Source organism: Suricata suricatta, chromosome 5, assembly GCF_006229205.1.
Source record: "Suricata suricatta isolate VVHF042 chromosome 5, meerkat_22Aug2017_6uvM2_HiC, whole genome shotgun sequence".
Classification (NCBI taxonomy): Eukaryota; Metazoa; Chordata; class Mammalia; order Carnivora; family Herpestidae; genus Suricata; species Suricata suricatta.
This window is the reverse complement of record NC_043704.1, coordinates 29,856,019-29,881,636: the sequence shown is the minus strand read 5'-3', so window position 1 is coordinate 29,881,636 and position 25,618 is coordinate 29,856,019. Positions and strand designations below refer to the sequence as shown.

Here is a 25,618-nt window from a genome sequence, read left to right as displayed (position 1 = left end):
TTCTAAAATCACCACCATTCCCAAAAGGAAGCATGAAAATCCATGTCAGCATTATTTGGTTACTAAACTTTCTGGACACAGGGACTCTGTTAAGGAAAATATGAGCAGAATCAGGATCTAGACTCCCTCAAGCTTGGTTATAAATTCCTGATTCTCTCTTCTGATGTTTGAGTAAAATTTTTAAAAGAACGGAGATATGTTAAAGTTTAATGAAAATTAAATCTATGGTTATATATTTAGTTAATACATGAAAAAAGTTTTATGTTTAATGGGTCAAGCTTTCCTCTGGATTATTACAGTAATATGTTCTTAAAATTCACACGGAGCTGTAGAAATTGATCTTCCTCCCACTTCTATATGAGCACTTCCGTGGTGTTAAAAACTAAACAAGAAACGAGACTTTAGAGTCTAACTGAAACAAAGACTAGCATTGAATATCATTCAGGAAAAAAAATGTGCATCATTTCTACTGCTTAACTACTATGCCTATTAACTTCTAAATAATTTATGATGGTTAAACTTATGTTAAAAACATTAATTTTATCAAAAATATTTTACCTGTTATTCTTCCAACTTGGCCTTGAAATATTTTTCCAACAAATCCACTAAGATGAGCCCCTAAGCTCATACCTATAAAATGAAAAGTATCAAGAGACGCTCCATGGCTCTGCAATTGAAAATGCAGTGTTATGATTTTCATTTCAGAAATCACAAATTATGCCTTGTGCATCAATATTCTAGTATTCATTATTTTTTTCTGGTTTAATACATTTCTGGGATATAGAGAATGGGGTTTTATAATTTCAAAACAACTATATCTTTGTTCAACTTTTCCATATCTGATTTTTCCTCTCATTTTTAGTAATAACATTAAGCTTTTAAAAACTTTTGTCATCTATAATCCAAAATAGTATATGCAAAATAATACTTTAATTAATAAAGAATTTTGTAGTAATAGTAATAGACATTATCAGGTACTTAACTTCAATAAGTGCTTTGTAAATCTTATATTTAATATTCACATTAATCCTATGAGTTATTTATTTTTATCCTATTGCCCAAAATTATTCTGGGCACCTATTAAATCTTGAATGAATGGTTTGACAATCAGTTGCCCAAAGCCAAATATACTTATTACTGTAAGGGAAAAAGATGTACTTCAGTCCAGGCCTATTTAACTCCAAAATATATACTAATCTGCCTCCTTGTTTTATCTGACCAGATTGTGTCAAAATCTCTAAGAAAACTGAAATAGTGTGAATTATCATTCTCAGTTCAGAGATGATAAAATGAGACTCATGAATTTTAAGTGATTTCCCAAATCACAAGCTAAAGAGTGATGAAATCTCATCTTCCTTCCAAGCCCTCGTTTTGAGCGCCTCTTGGAGGCTCTGCCCTGGAGGACCACTAAAGAACTTAAAGGAGACAGAATTTCTTCCACCATACTCTCAGAAAGCAGGTTACGGTCCAGTCGGCAGACTGACACATTTTATGGTGGAAAGATGTGGAACGTTCACTGCCAATGAGAAACTAGGCCCAGGCTTTCCAGTCACAGGGTATTAATTTTCTTCAAATTTCTCAGAGCAATGCCCAGAAACCTGAGGGGGTGGGTATTGCTCTCAACTTTAGTGTTATTGATTTTTTCACTTTTCCCTTAATATAAAGCCTTCTCCTAAGTTTCTATATTTAACAATCATATTTCCAACACTTTGAAGTACATGTTTATTAGAGAAAAGACCACTGCTGTAAGCAAAAATCATTTATGCAATTTATAGGCTATAAGAACAGGTGAATCAATCACCTGCTCTGTCTCTCTATAGAGAAATGGTTTGGTTTTGTCAAATTTGGGGATATATAAGTTATACTGATCCTGATTTTTACGCAGATTATTTTATGCCAGGCACTGGTTAACAATTAATTTCGTTTCATACTTATATAAAATATTGTTATAAAATTTGATTACCCAAATGTATAGATAAATAAATGAGGCAGAGAGATTAAACAACTGGTCAAAGTCACTCGAAGGATAAAAGATAGGTTTGATCTTTGAACTCCTCCAGTATGACTCCCAACCGTTATATGGAACTGCTTCTTGGATCTGTTATGCTTGCTTAGTTTTAAGAGTCTTGGAAATTCAGCACAACACAAGTGAAAGCAGATTTCAAGCCGAAGAGTGCCCCAGAAATTACACTTCTTTCTCTCAAGTGCTCATCACCACCACATCTCTCTCTAGAATAGACACTGATCTCCCTATGGGTTTACATAGTAAATGCAGATCATTCAAATTGCTAATGACCCCAAACTGGCCTGAATTTGTTAGACTCATCCCAACCCTGAACCTTACAGCTGGGCAAATCTGAATGGTACCAAGACTAGTCTCAAAGATTGGCAGAAGTTTGCAACTTTTTAAGATGTTTTCCCCTCACTTTTACCAATTCACACTTGACTAACTCTAAACATATTAGCCATACCTTAGAATAGAACTAATGATTATATAGTTTATATCCTTGGTGCACACAGAATCACTACCTTAACCTCCAATCAGTAGAGGTAGATCTACAAAAAATAAAAATCTTAAAGATTTTTTAAAGTTTATTTATTTCTTTTGAGAGAGAGACAGCACACATGCAGGTGTGTGTGCATGTGAGGAGATGATGGGCATAGAGAGAGGGAAAGAGAGAGAGAATGTTAAGCAAGCTCTGCGTTGTCAGTGCAGAGACCAACGTGGGGCTCAAAGTCACAAACAGTGAGATCATGACCTGAGCTGAAACTAAGAGTCAGATGCTTAACTGACAGAGCCACCCAGGTGCCCCTAAATATCATAAAAGATTTTGAGATAAAAATATAATAACTAAGTCTTTAAGATTTTTTAAAAATAAGACAGCTCATATCTAGGTATGGCATTTATCTACTTACACAAAGAAAAGATGGCTATAAATGATAGCATATATAACCAATAATTATTACTGCTTATAGGAAAAAAGTATTTATCTTACTACCACTCTGAGGTATTACATAAAACACTGTAAACTGTATAACATACATAATATATAAGATTCTTACCAAAAGAGTCTGAATGTATGTACCCAAACATGCAGCAACTTTTCTGGTGTTTTTAACTGCTCTGTTGTAGATAAAAGTTGTAGCACCCCGGTTCCAGTCTACTACAATTACATTCAGATCCTCATGAGTCAACAACACCTTTAGAAGATTCTGAAGCCATACAGGAGTGGAGCCCGTTGGTCTGTATCCATGAATAAGCCAGACTGTCTTCTTGCTTGTATTGAAATTAACATTAAGTGAGTTATCCTGCTCAAAGAGTGGCTCAGCACAGGAACGGCTGTTCCTTGTATACAGCATCAAAACAACGTTTGTTTTGGGAATAAACAAGTCTTTGATGGAATCCAATATGTTTAGATGAGAGAATTCAAGGCATGGTCTTTCATTCTCTGAAAAAAAATTTTTTCAGTTAAGCTGAGTACCAGGATAGTATTTGATACAATTCTTATTGTTGTTACAAAGAACAGATTTAAATTTGGAGGGTGGGAAGGATTTTATTTCACTAGTATTTTCAACATAATATTTTGGGCAACTACTGTTGGGAGCTATCTGAACTCACCAGTTGAATGAAAATTCCTGGTAAGGGTACGGCAAGTTCGAACAGTCTCTTGTCCCCAGACAGCTACCAAAATCTACCCTCTTGTAACTTTCATTTTTACTTGGGCACCAAACCTTGGAGTGCTTTGCTGATTAGTGTCAGGTGCTTTGCTGATTAGTGTCAGGAGCAGCCTGTCCCCCTGCCCTGTCCCTAAGGCATGATTGCACCTAGTCAAGGAAAAGATGAGTAAACTAGATACACTCTAATGGGACAAAAACAAGCAACATATAATTTTCCTCCTAACTGAGCAAATAACTGATAACTGACTACTTTCTGGGCCTGGACGCCATTGCAAAAGTCACTACTGCAATAAAATGTATCAATCGTCTTTGGGACTGTGAGAGGAGGCATTATGTCTCCTGAGAATTCAGTTTTTCAGGGAAACTTTCTCTTAGAGTTATAAACAGACTAATGACACTTACTCATGAAAAACTGACCTTCACTAAACAATGCTGTTTGCCTCTTGGTTAAAGGTCTCTTCCTCAGGGCTATACCTGAGGTTTTGTTAAAAAAAAAAATACCTGCCCTTCATATATAGTACTTGTGAAGATAAATATAGTAGCATCAGTGCCTGTAGCTAAGTTTTTTATGACAATCATTAATACTAGAATTGTAACTTCTGCAGAACCCATGTCCTGGAAAATTGTAAAACTTATCTATGAAAAATTATTTACTGCTCTTTCTGTTCCTGTATCTTTCACCATAAATAAAGCTAGAGACTCAGACAGAGCAGTGATTCCTGCCTGGTGATCAGAAAGAAACTTGAGGCTCTCTCACTCTCTCTCTCATACTGACACCGTCCATCCTTCAGGGAACCCGGGACCTGCTGGAGCTGGACTCCGACAAACTACGATGATTAATTTGTTGATTATATAAAGACTCTTTGAAAAGAAGTAACAAAATTTTAAAATAAAATATAAAAATAAATATGATTGGTTAAGAATTAAAAATTATTTTATCTGTACAAAACAGCAATGGTGTGACTAAAATTATTAACGTTGCTAGTAAAGAAAGTATTATGCACACCAGTAAAAGTACATAAATTGATTTTGAGCCTTCAAAGAAATTCTGCAGAAGAATACTAACATGTGTAATTAATAAGTAATACTACATATGTTACAAGAATATTACCCTTTATCTAATTAGCGATATCAAATAAATAGAAAACAAAACAATAGGTGTCAGTTTCTTCCTCTAAAATTAAAAAAAAGAAAAACATCATATTAATAATTAATACTTGTGAAGATAAATGTGACAAATAATTATATAAATGAATGCTAAGAGTATAAATTGGTACAGCATCCTTTTGAAATTATGTGGTACACACACATAATCTTAAAAGTATGTATTCTTCCTCACTTTATAGGATTTATATTAATGAAATAAAAAATTTGTATTAAGTACAAAGACATTAATAACTGAGTTATGCATAATTGCACAAAACCAACTTAAAACAACTTAAATACCATGGTTTATTCTTTTCTTTTTAAGTTTATTTATTCATTTTGAGAGGACAAGAGTATGAGTGGAGCAGAGACAGAGAAAGAAAATGAGACAAAGAGAATCTCAAGCAGGGCCCATAGTGTCAGCGCAGAGCCCGATGTGGGGCTCGAACACATGAATCATGAGATCATGATCTGAGCTGAAATCAAGAGTCAGACACTTAACCAACTGAGCCATCCAGGAATGCTCTCGTCATATAGTATTTTTCTCAATGCATGCATCCTATATGTCTGCTTATCTATTTACCTTATGTACCTACCTACCTACCTATCTATCCATCCATCTATCCTAGAAGGAAGCAGGGCAGAAAATGAAATAGCAAGAGTCATAGCTAGGCAGTGAAACAATGGCTGCTTTTTAATTTTCTTTTCCTTAAGTTCTCAGAATTGTCATTTCTTTCAAAGTAAGCATGTAATCCCATTTTTTTATTTTTAAAAAGACAGAGAGCACGTGAGTGGGATAAAGGATCAGAGGGAGAGAGAGAGAGAGAGAGAGAGAGACAGACAGAGAATCTTAGGCTGGCTTCACACTCAGCATGGAGACCGACGGGGGGCTCGATATTAGGACCCTGGGATTATGACCTGAGCCTAAACCAAAGTCCGATACAACTGACTGAGCCACCCAGGTGCCCCCAATTTTTTCTTATGAGAGAATATGATTGTACTGTTTCTGGATGTTTTACTTATTAAAAGATTTGGGAAAGTAGTCTGTCAATATATATCAAAAATTCACAAAATCATTAATATACTTCATGTCAATAATTCTATTTCTAAAACTTTATCCCATGAAAATAGTTATTTAAACATATAAAAATAAACTAACATATTATTTTAGTACTGGAGAAATAGAAGTGATTTAAATGCCAGAAACAATGATGAGATTAAGTAGGCTACATAGATATATTTTTAATAAACATGTTACATATATATTTGAAACTATAGACACATAATATATATTTGATAAATCCATAGTAATATGCACTAATTACAATCCATCTGTAGTTCAGAGAGTATATATATGTGATATTGTCACATTTAGTCAGAAGATGAAGGAGGAAGGCAGTGAGGGAGCAAGAACCACAATTAATTCCCAAGTTAACAGCTAAGAGATACTTAGACAAGTGAAACACTGTGAAACAAACTTCATTTGTTCTAAGTCCTAGAGAATGAGCAAACAGAAAGGAGAAATAAATCAAACCACAGTGCAATATCACTGCTTACTACACTATACAAATTGCATAGGGAATTGTGAACATCCATCTTTCCACCATGTGAAATGTTTCCATCAGCCGAAACTCTGAGAGGCCCAAATGCAATCAACATATCCACACTGCTGGTCCACTCCAAGCCAGTGTAGATTTTATCTGGCCCTAGAATGAGTAATGAGGAATAAACAGGTGGACCCTGTGATAAAGTAAGGGACAAAAATACCTGAAACGATCAACACAGAAATCTATTATCTATTGCCAAATGTAGAAGTAAATGCAGAAAATTCTATAGCACTCTCATTACAGTACAAGAAAAATCATGTCTCAAAAACAGGAGGCCATTAAGTAAAAATTTATTGAGGTAAAAAAAAATAGGATAAAATTAAAAATGGAATAATGAGCTACTGCAATTCAAGGAAAGAAAAATGCAAGTCCAGGATAAAAATTCACATTATAGATGCAAAAACATGGAACACTCACCTGATAGTAAGAAATGAAGGAGGAAAGATTTCAGTTATGAAAGATGTGGGACAGGAAATCATGATTCAAGTTAAAAATCATCACTGTTTTCCTGGAATGGGAAGGAATTGGAGAGGGTGAGGGTAGCGGTTACAGGAACTACAGAAATAATTGCACACTAGTGTGTGCAAACTCAACACAATCTGGAAAAAATAGGTTAATTAGACTCACCAAGAGACTTCTTAGTAACTGATTTAAGGGGTGCCTGGGTGGCTCAGTCAGTTAAGCGTCCGACTTTGGCCCAGGTCATGATCTCACAGTTTGTGAGTTTGAGCCCAGCATCGGGCTCTGTGCTGACAACTAGCTCAGAGCCTGGAGCCTGCTTCAGATTCTTTGTCTCCCTCTCTCTCTGACCCTCCCCTACTCACACTGTCTCTCTCTGTCTCTCAAAAATAAATAAAAGACAAAAAAAGAAACTGATTTGGGTTTTGATGAAAGAAAAAAATTTCCTAAAAACATCAAGGCAGAAAATCCATGTTACAAATAGAGGAATAAAGTCATAATGACTTCAGATTTGCCTTCTAAAGGAATACATTAAAAAGATAAATCGTAATGAATGAAGGTTATAAATGGAAAAATTTGTGGCCTAAGAATTTTTTATACTCCTTTACGTAAACAAACACAGTTCCTGACATCATCATTGTTAAATAAGTGCTAGATTTAATGATGACAAGATTCACAGAAACTCATAGTATGAAAAGATTGAAAGTGAGCATAGAAATAGGTTAGACATCAATATGTGTAAATATTTTTAAAAAACCCTGGGTAAAAAAAATGCAATAACAAAAGGCATTCTTATTCAAATGTTTGATAAGAATATTTGAATACTAATACAAGTCAATATACTAATAAGATGGGAATATAAGTTAAAAGAAGTATAGAGGAAGTATATGTGGCACAAAAATTCCTTAACTGGGGGATTCAAAAGATCAGTTATTTTTAATTTTAATATATAGATAAATGTGGCTTTAAAAGATACTGAAAACCTGAAAAAATGAAATATAGAAAGTTAAATCCATGAAACAAAATGATATAACTGTTAGAGAAAAAATATATGATATATACTGTACATAAAAGTTGCCTATTTAAAAGTAAAGAATCTAAGGTTTCATGAGAAAATGATACTTTAAGTTATTTAAAAGAAATACACTGGAAACTTGAAATAAATGGGCAAGTATATTCTACACAAAATAAAAGGAAAGCTGTTTGGTATACTTGATTATAAGTGTGGTTCTAATTCATCTCCCTTTCCTTGCCGTGGAAAATAATATCTTGGTAGATATAATATAAGCAGAAGCTTGAAGTGGGCTTACACACTGGGGGGTTGGCCTCTGCCACTTTGGCCATCACCATGAATTGATTTCATTGGTAATATTAATACCAGGTACAGAAAATAAAAACAAAAGTTTTCAAATGATAAAAAAAAAAGTTACACTAATATATAGTAAAACTCTTAAAAACACTGAACTGACTCAATACTGGTAGATGTCAGGAATAGAAAAATAAGGCACTAGATATTAAAAATTTTTCAGAATTCCCAATAAAATTGTCAGATTTCTCAGCAGAAACTTTGTAGGCCAGAAGGCACTGAGGTGATATATATTTAAAGTGATGAAAGAGAAAAACTTTTAACCTAGAATTGTATATCCAGCAAAACTGCCATTCAAAAAAATGAGAGCTAAATTAAGACATCCCTAGATAAACAAAAGCTGAGGGAGTTCATTACCATAGACTTGGCTCTACATGAAATGACAATGGTAGCCTTCAAGTTGAAATGAAAGGACATTAAACCATAACTTAAAGTCATATGAAACATAAAGAGCTCTGGAAACGGCAAATGTATGAACAAATATAAAAAACAGTATTTTTATAATTTTGATTTATAACTCTACTCTTTTTTATTTTCTATAGACTATAAGAGGCAAATGCATAAGTACAATTATAAATCTATGTTAATGGGGGCGCCTGGGTGGCTCAGTGGGTTAAGCGTCCGGCCTCAGCTCAGGCCATGATCTCGCAGTTCGTGGGTTCGAGCCCTGCCTCGGGCTCTGTGATGCCAGCTAGCTCAGAGCCTGGAGCCTACTTCAGATTCTGTATCTCCCTCTCTCTCTGACCCTCCCCTGCTCGCACTGTTTCTGTCTATCAAAAATAAATAAAAACCATAAAAAAATTTAAAAAATAAATCTATGTTAATGGTATGTCATATAAATGTAAAATTTGTGTCATCAGTAACTGAAAATGAGGAAAGCAGAGCTATAAAAGAGTAGTTATTTATATAAAAGTTAAGTTTTTATTTAAGTCTTCATATTTTTTAAAGTTAAGTTAGTATCAACTTAAAAAAGATTGTCATAACTTTAAAATGTTATATGTAATCCCTATGATAACCAAAGAGAAAATAATCTATAGAACATATACAAAAGGATATCATAATGTGTCACTAAAGAATCATAATGTGTCACTAAAAATAAAATCAACAAAATACAAAGAGAGTAATGGAGGAAAATAAGCTTTAAGACTTATTAGACAAAAGACTATGAAAGATAAAAATAAGCTCTAAGACATATAAAAAACAAATAACAAAATGGCAAAAGTGCTTCCTATCAGTAACAACTTTAAATGTAAATGGATTAAATGCCCTAATAAAAAGAAATAGATTGACAGAGTGGATTAAAAAAAAAAAACAACATCCAACTATATTCTATTGACAAGAGACTCACTTTATACCTAAAGACATTCATAGGTTGAAAGTGTTAGGATGGAAAAAGTAACCAAAATAGAGCAGGAATATGAAGAGGTATCTCCATACTCATGTTCACTACAGCATTATTCATAATAGTCAAGATATGGAAACAACCTAAATGTACTTCAGTGAATGAACAGATTTTTAAAATGTGGTATATATGCATAATAGAATTTATTCAGCCATAAAAAAGTAAATTCTGCCAATTCCAACAGTGGATAAAACTAGAGGGTATTATGCCAAAAATCAGCCAGACAAGAAAAACAAATGCTATGTAGTATCACCTATAAATGGAATCTAAAAACAAAAACAAAAAACAAAAAAACAATTTCATATTAGTAGATAATGGAACGGTAGTTACCATAGCATTGGGAATGGTAAATTGGGAGGTACAGTAACTTCCAGTTATAAGTTGAATAAATCCTGAGGACCTAATGGGCAGCAAGTGACTAAGATAATAATATGATAATGTAGTAATAGAATATTTCACACTTCAAAGTTGCTGAGAATAAATCTTAAGCATTCCCATCATGCACAGAAAAAGCATTAATCATGAGAGGTGATGGATGTATTAATTATCTTGCTCTTGGTAATCATTCCACAATGTACATGGGTAACAAGTCATTACATTGTACAATTTAAATATACACAGTTATATCTGTCAATTATTCCTCAATAAAGTTGGAGGTATGGAAAGAACAGAGATTGGGATATCTATACTTCTACCAGAGAAAATAGACTCTAAGTTAAAAATTCTTACAAGAGATAAAGACATGATAGAACTAAAACTATAAAACTCTGAGAACAAAACATAAGAGAAAACTTCATGACTTTGGATCTCAAAATGACTTTTTGAGTATTACCAAAAACAGCACAGATAATAAAAGAAAAAAGGACAAATTATACTTCATCAAAATTAAAAACTTTTGTGCATAGTGAAAAGTCAATCCAGGGAATGGGAGAAAATGTTTGACAATCATGTATCTGATAAGGTATTTATATTCAGAATGCATAAAGAACTCCCATAATTCATTGACAACAACAACAACAAAAATTAAAAAATTGGCGAAATATTTGAATGGGCATACAGATTAGATATACAAATGGCTAATAAGCACATGAAAAGATGCTCAATCTCACTAAACATTAGAGAAGTACAAATCAAAACCATAATGAGATACCACTTCAATTCCATCAGAATCTGAAGTATGGCTACAACCAAGAAACACAAAATAGCAATTGTTGGCAAGAATGTGGAAAAATTGGAATACTGCCCATTCTTGATGGGGATAGAAAATGGTATGGTTTCCATACCATACCATACCATTTTTAAAAATTAAAACTAAAATAACCATATAATCTAGAAATTCCACTTCTGGGTATACAGCTAAAAAGAACTGAAAGCAGAGACTCTAAGAGATATTTATACACCATGTTCATAGAGGCATTATATATAACAACCAAAAGGTGGAAGCAATCCAAGCATCCATCAATACATGAAGGTATAAACAAATCTGGTGTATACATAGAATAAAATATTACTCAGCCCTAAAAAAGAAAGCAAATTCTGACATATGCTACAACACATAAGAACTCTGAAGACATTATACTAAGTGAAATAAGCCAGTCACACAAATATAAATACTGTATGATTCCACTTACATGAGTACCTAAAGTAGTCAAATATAGAGAGATATAAAATAGAATAGTGGTTGCCAGGGGCTAGGAAGGAGAGGAAAACAGGAAACTATTTTTTTAATAGGTATAGAGTTTCAGGGGCACCTGGGTGGCAAAGTTGGTTGAGCATGCAATTTCGGCACAGGTTAGTGAGTTCGGCCCTGCTGTCAACACAGAGCCTGGAGCCTGCTTCGGATTCAGATTCTGTGTCTTCCTCTCTCTCTGCCCCTCCCCTGCTCGCTCTGTCTCTCTGTCTCTCTGTCTCTCTGTCTCTCTATCTCTCTCAGATAAACATTAAAAAAATAAACTTAAAAAAATAGGTACAGAGTTTCAGTTTGGAAAGATGAAAATGTTCTGGACTTGGTTAGTGGCAATGGTTGTACAAAGTGTGAGTGTACTTAATGCCACTGAACTGTACACTTAAAAAATATTAAAATGGGGATTTTGTATGTGTTTTATCACAATTAAAACAAAACCTTATGGGATCCAATTCCTGTCATGAAATATATCAGATTCCCAACTTCTTTTACTTCTATAAACAACTAGAACACTGGATAAAATGTGTATATGAAACTTCAGACACTGGACAACAAAAAGCACATAACTGTGATCTCTAAAAGAAAGGGAACAAATTATGTGAACATTATAATCTAACAGCTTTCTGCCTGGAGATAGTCTCCTGCAGTGCAGGAAGGCTGGACCCAAGGACAGCATGATGATGCTATCAGGTTGAGGAGAAGGATCAGGGTTTGGGGAGGGTAAGACAACTAGAGTTTATATCAGCGTGCTGCAAAGGAAGTGGTTCTACAGAGGCAGAGCCTTGGAATCTGCAGAGAGGTCGCCACAAATAGGTTGCTGTATGCAGACCTATGCATGCACAGGGAGAAATTCCACAAAGAGCTGTAAACTGAACAGTTCCAGAGGTCACAATGCTCTGGGAGATGACGGAGTTCTGGCTAGCCAGAGTAGAAAGACCTTAAAGATCATGGACATTCAACAGAGACCCTAGAAAGGTCACATTTGGTTTTAAGGGACATAAGCTAGCTCTAGAGTAAAAGAGACCCATCTTTCCTCTTTGCATTCTCTTAAACTCTGCTTTGATTTGGCTTAATTCTTTGGCAGGCAGCAGGCTATGTGTCTGTGATATTAATAGAAAATATAAATGATCTTGAAGTAAGCAAATATTTCTCAGACAAGATTAGAGTGAGTGTGAAACATAAAAGAAAAAGGTGATAAATTGGACAGTCATAATGAAACATATCTGCTCCTAAAAGGAAATTCAGTATTAAGAATATGAATATGTAGGTTTGCAATATGTACAACAGAAAACCACTTCTATCCAGAATATGTGGAGTAGAGGGAATCTGAGTGTTTATATACACATATACGTAAAACGCAACAACTCAACTTTCCTGAATTGTCAAAAGAATGGAAGACACTTAACAAAAGATGGTATAATGACCAGTAAGCTCAAGAAATGATCAACATCACTAGTCACCAAAAAAATATAAGTTGAATTAAAATACTATCACTACATACACACTAGAAGGATAAAATTAAAAAGACTGAGGGGCCACCCAGGTGGTTCATCCAACTCTGGATGTCAACTCTGGTCATGATCTCATGGTAGGTGAGATCGAGCCCTGCATCAGAATTTTCTATCTTCCCTCTCTCTCTCTGTCCCTTTCCCACTGGTGCATAGTTTCTCTCTCTCTCAAAAATAAACGTAAAAAAAAAAAAAACTGACAAAACGAAGTATAAGTGAGGATGTAGGACTACTTGAGGCACCCTTCATTGCTGAGGGAAGTAAAAAATGATATAATATTTTCGAAAACCGTTCAGTAGTTTCTTAAAATGTTAAGTACATACTTTTACGACCCTAAAATATCACTTTCAATTGTTTACCCCTGAGAAATGAAAGCAATTGTCCATAACATGTGCAAGTCCATAGCTATTTTTTCATAAGGACCCCAAATTGGAAAAAACCTGCATGTCAATCAAAAGGAGTATAGATTTACAAATTTTGGTATATCTATACAAATTTTGGTATATCTATACCATGTAATACTACCCAGCAGTAAAAAGGAATAAACTGCCTATACAACTTTGATAAGTCTCAAAAACATTATTATGAACAAAAGATTCCAGGAAATCTTGTTTAATTCCATTTACATGAAATTCTAGAAAAGGGATACTAAATCTAGAGCATCAGAAAGCAGATCAGACTTGTTTAGAACCAGAGATGGAAAGGGGATAAATTGCAAAGCACTAACTTTTGGTAATGCAATAAATATTTTATTTTTTGATCTATAAGGCTGTCACATGCCATGTAGAATGTGGCACAGATATTTTTTAAAACTCATCAAAGTATAGTCTTAAATGGGTACATTTATCATTTTTAAAAGCTAGAATACCTCTAATATTAAGCATAACAAAAACGGGACAAATATACACACAGATAGATAGATACATGAGGTATAAATTACTACAACTCATGCAACAATTTAAAAGCAAAATTCCCAAATATTACACTCACAAGTCCACAGCAGAGTCCACAGAACAAAACTAGAACAAGTTTATATTTATATAAATGAAAAGTAAACATGTATTTTATTAAATGATAAAATATTACCCATTTCATGCCAATAGTGATTATAATATTAGATGAAACACTAGCTACATTATTTCCATTAAAATTTAAAAAGCATAAAAACATCTGCTATCATACATTCTGCTAACTTAGCAATAACATAAAAAAAGAAATATGATATAATCATTGGGTGCGGACATCGTAACTTACTTATGTGATATGATATTCTGTCCAAAATTACGAAAATAGGAACTCAAAAAATTAATCTAAGGGGAAGTTCCTTCTTTCCTTAGCTAGTTTGAACCAGGTTTCTATTATTTCCAAGTTAACTAGTCCTTTGAAAGGAGAAGAGAGAGCAAGGGTGAAGAAAAGAAGGAGGAAAAAGAGGAAAGGAAAGAAGACCAGAAGGAAAAGAGAAATATACAGTGTCCCTAAAAGTAAAACAAAGCTTAAAAATTTAACAGAGGAACATAAAAGATTTGAATACGAACTGAGATATGCCATGATCCAATAGAAGAGCTATTATCACAAAATCAATTATACTCCTATTAAATTTATATGTGTAATGTGCATTCTAAATTAAGGTCTCAATGAGATGTTTCCAGGGAGGGGATAAATGCTCAAGGAAAATGAATGGTATTTTAAAGATAATAAAGGGGCATGATTAAAATTATGTTTATATTATAAACCAATTAAAAAGAGGCCCTGAAACTGCATCAAGGAATGATATACAGATTAATGAAACTGAATGGGAACACCCAGAAACAAACCATATTACCCATGATAATTATGGCAATTCATAGTAAAAGATAATGGATTTTTAAATAAACAATGACTAGAATAATTGATTTTCTGTTTAAAAATGCCATGTAAAAATTAAATTATATGAACTGGAAGAATATAGTTAATATGTACATGACCTCAGTTTGAGGAATGACTTTTTAGCATAAAAACAAAAGAAACCATAAAGTAGGAGACTGTTAAGTTTCATAGCACATAAATTTAAAACTCCCATACATAAACACTATACACCAGCCAAAAGACAAAATATGTAATCTAGGGAATTATTTTCAGTATAAGGTAGGAAAGGAATTGATATACTTACATATAAAGAAATATAAATGAAAAAAATAATACCCAACTGAATATCAAGTGAATGATATAAACAAATATTTTATAAAATAAAAAAAGCTCATAAACGTATCTAAATATACTCAATCTTTTTAAAATTCAAGTAAAGATTAATTACAATAATATTCCCTTTTCCCATTTTTATTATACCCATTAATTAATAACATCAATGTATATCACAGGATTAACAGTGAATATTTGAGAATCAACTAAATTCACAGTAATGAGAGACTAGAAAAATAAATTAATGGTGTATCCATATGATGGGGGCTGCATGCAGCAATTAAAAAGTTCATATAATCCATATATATGTGTGTTAATATACTGTTCTAATTTTATCTATAATATATATATCACACTAAAAACATACACATTTGTGCAAACATACATCTTTATTGTAATTGAAATGATAGGAAATAAAACAATAACTTAGTTGTTCTTTGTAATAATGGCAATATTAGTTTTTTCTGTATGTTTATGTGTTTTCTATTTTTTGTACTTTAACATTGTCTAAATGTTCTATATCTCAAAATATTCAGTAATTTTATAATAATGAAAAATGGTTCAAATAGACTTCAATTAATTTATAATGATAATAGCAAAAAGTAGGTTAACAGCAAAAAAATGAAGATATCTAGAATGGAAAGGCAAGTATTAAGTTTTTAAATCTTGTTTGAAAAATTAACAAATTGAGGGTTTAGGGACTACACCAAGTAACTCTATTGTGATGAGAAATTCATAGAAGGGGCAGAGTATCAGATTCCATTGCCAAATATGTAGGGAGATGATAACTCTAGTAATCTCAACAGAGGTACACTGAGAAAGAATTTTGAAAATCTTCTGAGACTTCACTTCTGGAAGCAGTAAAATTGTTAAAAATATCAAAGACATATGGTGAAGTTAGGATAATCAGTTGTATCTCTGAAATATATTTCCATTACAGTGAAAATGGCCGCAATAAACACAAGGAGATCAAAATGGACAGAGTCCAGAAACATGGACAGTGCCCTGGACATGGACGGCTGAGACCTAAGTGCCTCTAGTTTTCTCAAATATCTCTTGTGACTCTAAGTAAATTTTTTCATCTTGCAGCCTTGATCTCTTTAAATGGCAGGAGTTGAAACAAACGGTCTCTATGACTTGTATTATTCTAACATTCTTTGGTTTCAGACCCACTTTCATACTCAGTAAGCCGCTAAGACCGGTTAGTCTGCCTTGCAACTTTCAGTGTTGACCAAGCCAGTAACAGAGGAGACTCAAAACCGAGCCACAGAAAGCTAACAACCCCAATACATTCTGGAAAGGTCTAATGCTACCTCCTTTGATAATCTTCTGAAAGCCCACACTCACCCTAAGAAGCCTCCATGAAAACCTCATTTCTCTTTTCCCCATTTCTGAAAACAAAACCTATTTGTTAACACCTATAACAATATCATCAATGATAGTAATAATGGCTAATGGTTACTTAGCACTCACTCCCTGTTGGACACTGTGCTGCTTTTGTATTTGCTCTCCTTTCCCTCATTTTATATATGAATAAAGTTCACACAATTAGAAGCAACAGAACATTTATAAGTGAAACCTGAAAAGCATAACCATATTAACGAGTTATTATGTAAACAGTTGAAAAACAGAAGTTCACTAGCTCAATTGTGTTCATCTGTAAGAAAAAGAATGAAGACGTTTTGGGGCCAGCAAAATATCAGGTAGAAAATAGTAGGCTGACTTTATAGCTACAAAAACAGTGGTTTTATGGCCATAGAGCCAGTTAAGACACAAAACTGTAGGTAGAACTAGAGTATCTCTGAAGGCTAGGGGCAGAAAGCAAAATCAAAGGTAAAAGTATCTTTAAGTTTCTGGCTCTGAAGCAATCAAAGCACATTTAGAAAATCAAACATATTTATATAAATTATACAAGATTTTTATACTAATATCTAATTTTTATTCAATTAAATAGTGATGAACTTATTGAGTCCGTGAGCTCAGAATGCCATGGGTTTTGGAAAGACCACTGCCCTAGAAACAGCCCACTAAATAAGGTTCTACAAGTTTCTACACTCTCACTACTCAAAGCGCAGTCCCATATACCCAGGCATCATCTTGGAGTTTATGAGAACTGCAGAATCTTGGGCTTCACTTCCTGCCTATAGGATGAGAATCTTGTTTAAACAAGATTCCCAGGTGTTTTATATTACACATTATAAGTGCTATCATCTTAGAAAAATGACTCCACTTTGCCGAATTTCACTTTCCTCAACTGTAAAATGAGAGAGAAGATTTAATTAACTTTTTTTAAGTGTCTTATTTATTGTGAGAGAAAGAATATGCAGGGGAGGAGCAGAGAGAGAGAGAGAGAGAGAGACAGAGAGAGACAGAGAGAGACAGAGAGAGAGAGAGAACAGCAAGCAGGCTGTGTGCTCACAGCATGGAACCTGATGCAGGGCTAGAATTTACGAACCACGAGATCATGCTGACCTGAGCCGAAATCAAGAGTCAGGTGCTTACCTGACTGAGCACCTTGGCATCCCTAATTAATCTATAATATCTCTTCCACGTTACTGGAAGAAGAGAGTTGGCAAACTATTGCCAAATCTGGCTGGCAAGATAAGGCAGGTTTTTACATTTAAAAAAAAATTTTTATGTTGCTTATTTATTTTTGAGAGACAGAGAGAGACAGCATGAGCAGGGAGGGTCAGAGAGAAAGGGAGACACAGAATCTGAAGCAGGCTCCAGGCTCTGAGCTGGCTGTCAGCACAGAGCCCGATGCGGGGCTCAAACCCACGAACTGTGAGATCATGACCTGAGCCGAAGCAGGGCGCTCAATCAACTGAGCCACCCAGGTGCACCAGTTTTTACATTTTTAAATGGTTGAAAAAAATTAATATTTTGTGACATGTGAAAATTATAATAAATCCAAATGTTACTGTCTATAATAAATGTTATTAGAAGACTCATTAATTTGTGAACTGTCCGGCCCTTTACAGAAATATTTGCTGCCCCTTGCTATGATAATAGCAGCAACTACAACTACCATTTAAGCACTTACATGAACAAAAAACTGTAACAAGAATATATATCCATATAATTTGAATATATATGCATATTATTTGAGTATATATGTATATGATTTGAATATATATGCATACCAATACATATCTGTACAGTTTGTTCAGCTCTCTCTCCATTCCCATTTTTTTCCATTAAAAAGTTTTTTTAAAGCATTTGACTAATCTCAGTTTTTCAGAATGATTTTCCTTTGTTGAAGGCAGATATATGACTTTCACGTTGAGGAGCATGAGGAGGTGAGGAGATGCCCTCTAAGAGACATCTATAAGAATCTCTAGCAGAAAAGGGAGGAGGAGAATGTATGATTTTAATCAAACATACTTATATGGAAGTAATTATTGAAAATTCAACAAAATTCCCTAGGCATGTAAGATTTCGAGGAAAATGAGAGAAAGCAGAAGACTTTGCATGGGTTACAAATGATTCTGAGAAAAGATGAATTCTTTAATTACCTTATTTTCTATTTACTGTCATTAATATCTAAAAGGTCTGTTGTTCTATTTCAGTCAACAGAGACAGAAACATACTTAATAATTATATCTTAGGGTTCCAAATTGAAAATTTAGTTAATTCCTAACTGCTAATCAAAACAATCTTAGAAAGTCTGCCACGTGAGGTTGGAGTATAAATATAAACTATGATACTAAAATAATCCCAACTCTAAATGATACAAAGTTTAGGGGCCGAGACTTCAAATTTCTCTGACCTCTAAATTAAGGTGCCACTATCATACATTACACAAATATAAAATCCTTATCAAGAAAAATCTAAATGAGAAAAATATAATAAACTGTATATTAATACATTTAGATTCTGCATTTGAACATAAAACTCAAACATTTATAGAATTTATGATAAACTCAATATCCAATTGAAAAGAAATAAGAAATAATTTGACTTGCTAGGTGATATTTTAAGGTTATTCAAGTATGCATTCAAGAATTTTTTTAAGAAAATTTAAAACAAAATCATCTGCCTTTGCAAGGCACAAAAATCTTTTCATCATGACTTTAAATTCATAACTTATTATCATAAAGTAGTTCTACTTTATTACCAGAAAGAAGTAAATGATATAACTAACATTAGTAAACTTTAGTACCATAAACCAGTAAACCAGGAGAATAAAGTTCTACTTTATTACTACACACTAATTTTGGTTTTTGTCACACATTAGCATAATATGACAAAAAAAATTGTAGTATATGTGTACTTGTTTGCTTTGCAATTGACAGTTTACCTGTGTAAAATTTTTCCTCAAAAATAAGATTATTTAAGCATTAAAATTGAAATGTTCATCAAGTCATAATTTTCAAATACTGAATTAATTTTTCTATTACTGAATTCTTCTGTTTCTTAAGTATTCTCTATATCTTCTTATAAAAGGTTTTTTAGTTATTATCTGGAAATTAAATAAAATACAGAGTATAAAATTTACCAAACAGAACACACACACACACACACATACACACTTGCAAAACTTTCTTCCTAATTACTCATTTGATATAATTAGTAGCCACAATCATTCTATTTTATTTCATACCATGATGTCATAGAATTCTTTACCCTAGAATCCGACTACCATACTGATTATTTTACACACTATCTGGTAAGATAAATAAAATTATTAAGTTCTTACCAGATCTTGCCCAGCACATCAAACAAAGAAAAATGTATACTTTCATTTGGAATCCAGTCAAAGTAAAAGCAGCTCTCAGATTCAACGCAAAAGAAATTCTGAAATTCATTAAGGTTTCTCTTTGGTAAGATTGTCAGAGTCTGGTAGATTTTATCGTGAAAGATCCCTGATCTTTTGCTCCTCCCTGTTTGTTGAAAGGTAAGGTAGTTTTTTGTTTTTTTTTTTCCTGCCCTCTCATCTGTCTTGTAGTTGTGAGAGGATTTTTAAGTCAAAACTCTGTAATAAGTTACAAACAGCACCCAAGTTGAATTTAAGGGAAAGAAAAAGCTAATTATATCTTTTGTTATTCCTCTTAACCTCAGGATTACAGAAGTGGTCAGGAAGAATATGTTTATTGAAAGCCTACAGCAAATGCAATGTTAGAAAATGCTAGAAATAGAAAGAGTCAGAGAATGTTATGGTTTATATTCATTTTGATTACAAACTAAGTTGTCTTCATATACCATAAAATCAATAATAAAATCCAAATCCATCAAGCGGTCAGATATAAAATATGACCTTTTCATGTTTATATCATTTTGCAATTCAAATTAAGTGGCTATTTTAAAATTCAAAATGCTAGCCTGTCTCTTGAGTTCTACAATAGGAAAATTTAAAAATATATTTTTGTTTCCAATATAACATTATTTAAATGATTATAGGTTTTTCTTCACACATTGACTTCATTCTTCCCCTTAGTTTCCTTCCAGTAACAGACTTTAGTACGTCAGAAAAACAGAACCATTTTGAGTACATGCATAATCAGTTCAAAAATTAAATTTGTTTTTTATGAACTCAAGTTTCCGTAAATTTCCAAAGATACTTTAAGAACAGTATTACCAGAAACTAATGGAAGGTCTGGGGAAATATTTCAAAGAATCTACAACCAAAATGAGGTATTTATTTAAAAACTGTGAAAAATTTAAAAATTATCACTTTAAATTGTTTGATCTCTAGGGACTCCGTGAAACTTCATTTTTAGAAGGGGGCCATTACTATAATTAGACTGGAGACCACCAAATAACCTAAGTCCTTCCATATCACATAGATATAAATAAACCCCATCTTTTGAAAATGTGGGAAGGTAATACAATTGTTGTACATGTTAAAAGAGATTATTAACAAGTTTATACTTAAATTAAAAGATAAACCTTTCCTATTTAACATATAATTTTCTTTTATTTTGTGTTTTGAATGTGACACTGTAATAGGAATCTCATATACGGTTTTCCTCTTTGCCATTCTAAAGAGCTCATATTGAAAACATCAACTTGGCATTTAAGACACTACTTTCATATTCAACATATAAAAATTATGCTATTTTCATATTTTTTACTGTCAATAGTGATAAATCTGAGATTAATGTCCATAGTATAACATGGAGGAATGACAAAATATTATGTAAAATGTCTATAGTTCAGGAAGAAAATATTTCTGTGCTTTTTTAGTCCTCCTTAGAATTAAGAATCAATATTAATAACACTATAGGGTTGATAATGAGGATGATGAGGATGAAGACATAAAACTGACAGAGCCCTGTGTACCAGGCACGCTCTGGGCACTTTATAGGTAATTATAATAGGTGGTTGAGTAGTGTATAGTGAAATAGGGTAGTCACTGTTTATCAGAATATATTTTAGCACAATCTTTTGCATAATTTAGCAATATGTGCCAAAATCTTTAATGGTTATTACCGTTTGATTCAGCAATTAAACATCCAAGATATTTTCCTACAGAAATTTTTTATTAACATGTGTACAAAGGCATATGACTAAGGATGTGAATGTCAGCATTTTTAATGGCAAAAAAAAAATAGAAACAATGTAAATGTCTAATAGTGAGGGATTAGTCTAATTGGGTACATACCATGGATTAAAACTAATGCTGTAGATAAATCACTATTTATTAATAAAGAAAGTCTCCATTACATAGTACAAGGGGAGAAAAGGCAAGCTAAATAACAGTATGTATAGTAAGATTTATTTTCCTAAAATATGTTTTATGTATATATGCATAGATCAAAGTTAGGAAGGTTTTCCTCCAAAACGTTTATCACTACATGGAAGACGTACTGATGATTTTTACTTTCTTGTTTATTTCTTTAAACATTAAAAATATTTCTTTACAATAAGTATCTGATACAAATAAAACAAACACAAAAGCTTGGGACAGATATAGTTAAGAAAATCAGAATGAATAAAAAATGAGGGTAGGAAAAAAGTGAAGACAGAAGTGAGGTCCATTTTAGAAAAAGCATCCACTAGGTTCCCTTAACATTAATTTATCAAGTTTCTCCTTTCATTCATTCATTTATTCAACGTTTAGTAAGCAACTACTAATTTCCAGGCATAATGTAGTTGTTGGACATACAAAGTAGAGATATTTATTTATTCAAATTGTGTTATGTCAACAACTATTTATGATACCTACACAGATATGTCAGGGATTGTCCTAGGTACTGAAATATATTTATTTACCTTATAGCAGTTCACAGTGAGGAGGGCTTGAAAAAGGCAAATCTGAAACTATGGCACAATACAGCAAGGCGGACAGCTAGTCTAGAGGGCAGACTTCAGGGAACCCCTTGAGGAGATGATGCCTGGCTGAATTCCCAAAGAGAGTACGAGCCAGTTGGGCAAAGAAGGGAAGAAGCTCTAGTTTTAAACAGATAAATAAGTAGATAAACTTATTTATTTATTACATAGCTTATAGTTTTGCATATGTTATTATATAGAAACATTTTCACTTTTGAATACATAAAGTTAGGGGTATAAAACATCCTGATATGAGTTAAGAAAGGCTAAATCTCTATAATGTACCATTCATTTAACACATTAAACCTTATATTTGACTAATGGTCCAGGAAATGCTAAGAATAAAGTGAATTATATGCGGAGGCCTGGGTGGCTCAGTCGATTGAGTATCCGACTTTGGCTCAGGTCATGAACTCATGGTTTAAGATTCTTTCTCTCCCTTTCCCGCTATCCCTCTTCCAGTTGTAATCGCTCTCTCTCCCTCTCTCTCTCTCTCTAAAAAAAAAAAAAAAAAAAAAAGTTAAACCAAGCAACAACAAAAGGTGAGGTTTTTAAAATCCATTAAGAAGGTGGCTTTTCAAGGTACCTGGGTGGATCAGTCGGTTAAGCAGCTGACTTTTGGTTTAGGCTCAGGTCATGATCTCATGGTTCATGGGTTTGAGCATTGAGTCAGGCTAGCTGCTGTCAGCACAAAGCCCACTTCAGATCCTCTGTCCCCCTTGCTCTCTGCCCCTCCCCTGTGCTCACTTTCTTTCTCTCTCATAAATAAATAAACATTAAAAATAAGTGAATTATTTTTTAGCGACTGCTAGATTTATTATTACATGTTCATTCAATGTAAGAGGAAATACAGTAAGCTTACATTAGAAAAATGATATATATTAAGGTCAAATTCTGAACAAACAGCTAACTGCATGAACTTTCAAAGCTTATAACATTAATTTTTTTTAATGTTTATTTATTTTGAGAAAGAGAGAGAGCACACCTATACAACCAAGCAGGGAAGGGGCAGAGGGAAAGGGGGAGAGAGAAAGAGAATCCAGAGAATCCCAGAGCCTGATATGGGGCTCAATCATGACCTGAGCAGAAATCAGGAAACAGACACTTAACCAACGGAGCTGCCCAAACAGCCCAGAGCTTATAACACTAAAAAAGTATCCTAGAGATATAAGCAAATAGCACTTAGTCTTCACCTTCAAAAGATATAGAGTTGTTTTTTGTTTATTTGCTTATGATTAGGAACTGAAACAACTATAGGAAGCTATGAGCCTATGGATGACAGCATGTCAGTAACTCAACACTTCAACAGTGAGAGAGTACAGCCCCTGTAAGGCACCATAAACTTAGGTCCTGCCAAAAGAAAAGAGGATTGATAAGATCACTAAAATCATACACGTTTGTAAAAAAAAGAAAAAGAAGAAAAAAAACTATGATGCAAACATCAGGATAGCAATACAACATAACCATTAACTATTTGTAAATATAGCTAAAGTTTTGTACCATTCACAATCATATATGTGCACTGCAAATTTTACAATGAAACCTGAAGATACAGCTCCCATATCAGTGTGACTGAGGGGAAATGAAAGAGGAAATATGTTTATTTGGATAAGATTTATGAGATAAGTGAATTTTAAATATCAGTAGAATTACACATAATAGAGACCTTTGGGTATTCATTTGATCAACATATATTTGTTAAATAACTACAATGTGCTAGTTTCTTTAACCCCTTTCTACCCTACCACAACAATGTTGATGACAGAGAAAAGGAAAAATGGAGACAAGACTTATATACTTATGACATATCAACAGAAGGTGACTAAAGTTACTGACACAGTAAGTTGTATTTATTTGTATAGGAATAAGTCTACCTCTCATTCTCCTGAAAGCTTTAGGACAGATCTATACACTTTTTAATCTAGATTTTTTTTTTACATTTATTTATTATTGAGACAGAGAGAAACAGAGCATGAGTAGGGGAGAGGCAGAGAGAGAGAGAGAGAGAGAGAGAGAGAGAATGGAAGTCACAGAATCTGAAGTAGGCTCCAGGCTCTGAGCCTCCCGAGCCGATGTCCGACACTCAACCGACTGAGCCACCCAGGCGCCCCTGGACAGATGTTAACAGTAACCTTTGTTTCCCAAGGATTAAAGACGGAGCCTGGTACATTGTTAGCATTCAGAAAAAATCTATTCAATGAAGCACTGTAATTACATTAGCTCAATACATTCCTTAAGAAATATAATTTGAATTCCTAAAAGTGAAATTACTTATATAAAGTCATAAAATTAAATAATGTCACTGTTCAATTAGAAATCAGGGTTCCAAAGATGTGTTCCTTTTCATTAGAAAAGAAGGGGTTTTTTTTTTTTTGGTCCCCCAACTAAGTAAAGGCGTGCAATGCAAAATGAATTAGCACCACTCTTAACTAAAGGCCAAATGATGTCCTGATTACTTGCTTATTTAACAGGATAATTTCAGGGTTTTCGGAGACAAAAGGATTCTTCAGAAAGAAAACCAAGTTAATAGCTGACAGTTGATTTATCAATCTATTGACATTCTGAGTAGGTTTTCCTCCCCCTCTCTTTTAATTATTATTAAAAATTATTATTTTAGTAACAAATTATTAATTTGGTTTTTTAATATATTTTTTCTAACCCTCCTCAAAAAAGAATGAATTCTTCACTCTGGTCACTGTATACAAACATTGGATCCCATCAACCATCCTCAGGAGTTCTGGCTTTGGTCACAAAACCTGCTATACTTTTCCTAGTGTTCCTAGGTATAGGACGTTTTCTCAAATTTTCAAATGCCTTCTGGAGTCCCCCTAAAGCCTCTATGCCCATTTCCAAAGACTTCTCTAGGGCGCACTTCCTAGGTAAACCTTAATTCTGGAACTCTATTGTATTCCACATCCATATCCATGCATGCATGGGTTTATTCTTTCAAAAAGTATTTTGTACAGAATATAAATTCAAAATCCTAGTGATTTACACATTTACTCTTTGGAAATAAATCTTCCCCCATTAGCCTGGGCGCTCCTGTACTGCAGCTGGTGCGTCTTAAAGCATCTTTACAGACATTTTATTGAAAATGTTGATTGACTAAATCCAAAGTCAATTAATATTTGTGTGTCCAGGAAAATGGAGAGCACTCCACAAGCAAGAGGGGAAAGCCCCGAGCACAGTAATCTTTTTTAATTCTCACTCACTGACCCTAGGTCACCGCCGGATCCAAGGCTGTGGGGCTGCGCCGCAGGAGACCCGCGGGGCGCCGGGGGGCGTGGCCGCCCACCCTCGCTCCGCCCCTGGCGCGCG

General features: G+C 33.6%; 1 protein-coding gene across 5 annotated transcripts in view; it reads right to left on the bottom strand.

Annotated features, from left to right (window-relative positions):
- Positions 1-19,836, bottom strand: part of LIPI (lipase I) — a 62,194-nt gene extending 42,358 nt beyond the window's left edge. For all 5 annotated transcript variants that reach the window (XR_003908589.1, XR_003908590.1, XR_003908591.1 and 2 more), the window contains exons 1-3: positions 19,728-19,836; positions 3,064-3,449; positions 559-667 (exon numbers count right to left, since the gene is read on the bottom strand). Coding sequence is in view for 2 of the 5 variants with exons in the window: in XM_029939139.1 (XP_029794999.1) it covers positions 559-667; positions 3,064-3,449; positions 19,728-19,836 (604 nt within the window). In the remaining 3 variants the exon portion in view is untranslated. The remainder of the gene's footprint in view (positions 1-558; positions 668-3,063; positions 3,450-19,727) is intronic.
- Positions 19,837-25,618: the final 5,782 nt, after the last annotated feature.